The sequence below is a fragment of the Protobothrops mucrosquamatus genome, unplaced genomic scaffold (genome assembly GCF_001527695.2).
Source record: "Protobothrops mucrosquamatus isolate PMUCROS unplaced genomic scaffold, P.Mucros_1.0 scaffold_243, whole genome shotgun sequence".
Lineage (NCBI taxonomy): Eukaryota > Metazoa > Chordata > Lepidosauria > Squamata > Viperidae > Protobothrops > Protobothrops mucrosquamatus.
The window spans coordinates 600,651-605,261 of record NW_015386319.1 but is presented as its reverse complement, the minus strand read 5'-3'; the positions used below and the strand labels follow the sequence as shown (position 1 = coordinate 605,261).

The window sequence follows — 4,611 nt, the reverse complement described above, 5'->3', positions numbered from 1 at the left end:
GGCACTGTTATGCGGTGGTTCTCCTCCTTCCTCACCGACCGTACGCAGTCTGTATTGGCAGGGGGACAGAGGTCGACCCCAAGGCCCCTAACTTGTGGGGTCCCACAGGGGTCGGTCCTCTCTCCGCTTCTGTTCAATATTTATGTGAAGCCGCTGGGGGAGATCATCCGTGGCTTTGGGGTGGATTTCCATCAGTACGGTGATGATACTCAGCTGTACATATCCACCCCGGGCCACCCCAATGATGCCCTTGACATGATGACCCGATGTCTGGAGGCCGTGAGGGTCTGGATGGGGAGAAACAGACTCAGGCTCAACCCTTCCAAGACCGAGTGGTTGTGGCTACCGGCGCCTCGGCATAGTCAGCTGATTCCATCGCTGACTATAGGGGGCGAAACTCTGGCTCCCTCGGGGTGTCCTCCTGGATCCACGGCTGACACTGGATGACCAGTTGGCGGCTGTGACCAGGGGGGCGTTCTATCAGGTTCGCCTGATTTACCAGTTGCGACCTTTTCTGGACCGGGACGCCCTGCGCACAGTCACTCATGCCCTCGTCACCTCCCGCCTGGACTACTGCAATGCTCTCTACATGGGGCTCCCCTTGAGAAGCACCCGGAGGCTCCAGCTAGTCCAAAATGCGGCCGCGTGGGCGGTGTTGGGAGCGACTCGTCGCTCCCATGTAACACCGCTGCTGCGCGAGCTGCATTGGCTGCCGGTGGCCTTCCGGGTGCGCTTCAAGGTGCTGACCATCATCTTTAAAGCGCTCCATGGCATCGGACCTGGATATCTTCGAGACCGCCTCCTGCCGCAGATTACCCCCCTTCGACCTGTACGCTCCCACAGAGTGGGTCTCCTCAGGGTACCGTCGGCCAGACAGTGCCGGCTGGCGACCCCAAGGGGGAGGGCCTTCTCTGTGGGAGCTCCCACCCTCTGGAATGAACTACCCCCAGAGATCAGGGTGATCCCTGATCTCCCTTCCTTCCGCCGCGCCCTTAAGACATGGTTATTCCAGCTTGCGGGACTGGCCTAGGGGAAAATTTTTAGAGGGGGTTTTAAAATAATTTTAAATTTTTTAGACCAATTATTAATATTTGCCTTTTAATTAAGTTTTAATTTGTAGTTTTGATATTTTGTATTTTTATCTGGTTGTTAGCCGCCCTGAGTCCGCAAGGAGAAGGGCGGGATATAAATATAAATAATAAATAAATAAATAAATAAATTGTTTGAAATAAGGAGTAATTTTGGTAAGATATTCATCTTCACCATTGTTATTCTCCCTAATGACAGTTGTAGATTTTTCCAGTTTTCCAAGTCTAGTTTTATTTGTTTTAATAATTTTACTTAGTTGTCTTCTTTTATTGTTGCACATCTTGTTGTTAAATAAATCCCCAAATATTTAGTTTTCTTAACTATTTGGAGATCTGTTTTTTCTGACAGTTGGTTTTTTTATCAGTAAGATTTTTAGTTATCACTTTGGTCTTTTCTCTATTTATTTTCAGTCTGCCACTTCTCCAAATTCTTGATAGAATTTTTAGACATTTGGGGCTTGTCACAAGCGGCTCTTCTAATATGAAAACCAAGTCATCTGCGAATGCTTGTAGTTTATATTTTTCATCTTTTATCTTCATTCCTTTAATTTCTGAGTCTTGCTTTATATTTCTATTTAATACTTCCAATGTTAATATAAATAATGGGGATAATGGACACATCCTTGTCTTGTGCCTTTTTTAATGTTAAAATTTTCTGAAAATATCCATTTACAATTATTATTTTAGCTATTTGTCTATGATAGATTGTTTTAATTGTATTTATAAAGTTTTCTCCAAAATCCATTTCATTTAGTTGTTGAATCATAAATTGCTGGTTTATGTTATCAAAAGCATTTTGTGCTTTTATTATGATGGTTTAAATATTTCAATACAATTGAAAGAAGAACATCAAGAAAATCAGCAACTTTTAAAAAGATAAATTTGGGACTTTTTCTTTAAGGACATTAGCAAGGTTGTGAAATCTGTGATAAAAGGGGGAGGGGCTTATAACTACTTGATAAACTTTCCAGAGAAGAAGAAGATTTTACTCCATGAAGACAAGCTGGAAGAAGTGAGGATCTAGGATGGATTTTTCTTTGACATTTGTAATTGAAATAGTCTTGATCCAAAATTTTAAAATGTTATTGAAAATGTATTTGCAAAGGATGTTTATAAAAAATATTCTATAAGGGTAGTTTGAAGGGTGGGATCTAAATTTAATACTGCAGCTCAAAGCCTGTATAGAGAAATTTTAGCATTTAAAAAAAGGTAAAAAAGAGTATTTTCTCAGTAAGATCAAAGTATTTTATAAAATATAGTGATCATTTTTAATAAAAATAATAGTTCACAAAGATTACTAGGTGCAAATAGAAATATACATTATTTTCATAGCAAGGAAGATAAAATTGTTCATTTTATTCAAAGAGGAGGACATATTTGAGTATGTTTTTCATTTGGGTATCACTTCTGGATATTGTTCTTTTGATAGAAAAAAATGAATGACTTTGGTTTCTCTATCAGATAGATTTTTCGTTGTAGAATGGCTAATTATTTATTGTGTAAAAACAAAAAGTTTAGGCTGTAGGTTTTTATCTTATACTGTGTTAAAAAGAGTTGGAAGTCAAAGCTTTTTTTCCCCTTGTACCTCACACCTTCTTTTCCCCTCTCCTTTTCCTTCCCTTAATTTCCTATTTCTATTTTTCTTTGTATTTTATATATTAAATAAATAAAAATGGTAAAATCTGAGGAATTTATTGCAAGGCTTAATAGAATGTCCCAATTATCTGGGATAGTTTGAGGATTCCTGCCCAGGAAAAAAGACCTCCAAATTCTCTTGTAATCTGATGGTTCTATTTGTGAGGAATTGCAGTCTCTTTCTGTGAGACTTCAATGAAATCTTCAGTGAGCAGGTTTTGGCAGAACATTAGTATAAGCACTGCAGTGACATTTGACATTCAGCCAACAAAAACCTCAATCATGACTCTTGTTTGCTGGTGGGGGGATTTTTGCAGGCTTCAGCATAGAATGATAATGCTTCAGCAGCAGTGTGAAGAAAACAGAGTGCTCTTCCAGACCCAGCAGGCTGAACTATGTGTCTATGAAGCACAGCATGGACCACTGCAGAAGGCAGTCTCTGGTATGTCCTTACTCCTTCCCACTCAAGCTTTGCTAGTATACTACAGGATGTTAAGTTAAAATATTCTAAGATATCAGAAAGCAGTAGGACCATCTGAAGCTTTCTGAACAAATACTATACTTCTCTTTTTCTTTCTGTGGTTGTAGGAAACAGCAACTGAGTCACTGTGCAGGAACTATAGTTGCTGATGCCAGAGCAGTCCAGAACTGTAACTTCTGTCAGAACCCATTCCTATTTCATTTCTACCTATCCCCTCTGACCTAAAAACAAATTTCACCTTCCCCTGCGTTCTGCTATACTCCCAAGGGGGAGGGGGGATGTACCTGCAGAGTTATTGCTTTCCCTTCCTCTATTCACTACAATGTAACCTTTTGCTTCATTTATTGCTTCTGTGTCCATTGCCTGCTACAATGTAACAATTTGCTTCCTGCACTGTATCTCTCTCTGAACTTTCTTCGGCCTAACCTGTCAGCTAGGAAAAGAGGGGGGAGAAAGAAATACAATCTCCGGAGCCTGGCTTATTTCTCCATTCTCAAAAGGAGGTGCAAAGAGTTGCTTGAACAGCGCGCTATGACCGGAGCTGGACCGATATTATCTCCCCTTTCCCACGATGGACTTAACACCTGGGGATTGGCCGGTTTGAACCACCCGGATGAACTGTGGGGTGGGGTTTGCTTGGGGACACTTTAAAGTATTGATCTGCAAAGGAATCCTTCAGATCCTATCTATTATGCCTGCTATCGACTACTTTTAATAAAAGTTCCTGTTGGAGGAAACCGTCTCCAAGAGTTCTGCTTTCTTAAGATGTGGGATTGAAGTGGGTCCTTACAACTTCCAACTTAGGCTGACATTGTGGTTCTTTCTTTGTAGGGGAGCATACATTGCTGCTGACAGAAGATGACAAAAAGCAAGGAATTCATGTCATAGGATACCTTCAGGACTATAATACTCTTAAGAAACAGATTTTGGATGCCAAGACTCGAATCCACCAAATGGCATCACTTCTGCAGCCTGACCTGAAACTACAGGACAACATGGTAACTGAGGACAGAGTACTTTCATTGAGATTTAAATTCCTTAAGGGTTCCATCTTTTTTTTTTTTTTAAAGAAATTTTATTTATTTTTTCAATCATAAATCATAAAAAAACAATCATAAGTAAACACAATGAGAATAACCCCCCACCCCCACCCTGGACTTCCCAAACCTAATCCCAGGATAATATTCATATGAAAGTAAACAAATACCAATATCTCTAACTCTACAAAATATCTTAATCTACAAGAAAAAATAGTAGAAATAAACCAGCTTACAAAATTAAAGACCTAACCTGTATTCTACCACTTTATATTTCTTTTGAATATAAACACTCCATCTTCCCCATATTGATAAAAATTGTTCATTCGAGTGATTCTTCAAATAAGCCGAAATCTTTGCCATTTCAGCA

General features: G+C 39.9%; 1 protein-coding gene across 1 annotated transcript in view; it reads left to right on the top strand.

Annotated features, from left to right (window-relative positions):
• The window catches only part of LOC107301200 (myomegalin), a 38,107-nt gene that overhangs the window by 22,456 nt on the left and 11,040 nt on the right, over positions 1–4,611 (top strand). Inside the window, exons 4-5 of the mRNA XM_015830460.1 lie at positions 3,041–3,165; positions 4,036–4,202. Coding sequence (XP_015685946.1) covers positions 3,041–3,165; positions 4,036–4,202 — 292 coding nt within the window. The remainder of the gene's footprint in view (positions 1–3,040; positions 3,166–4,035; positions 4,203–4,611) is intronic.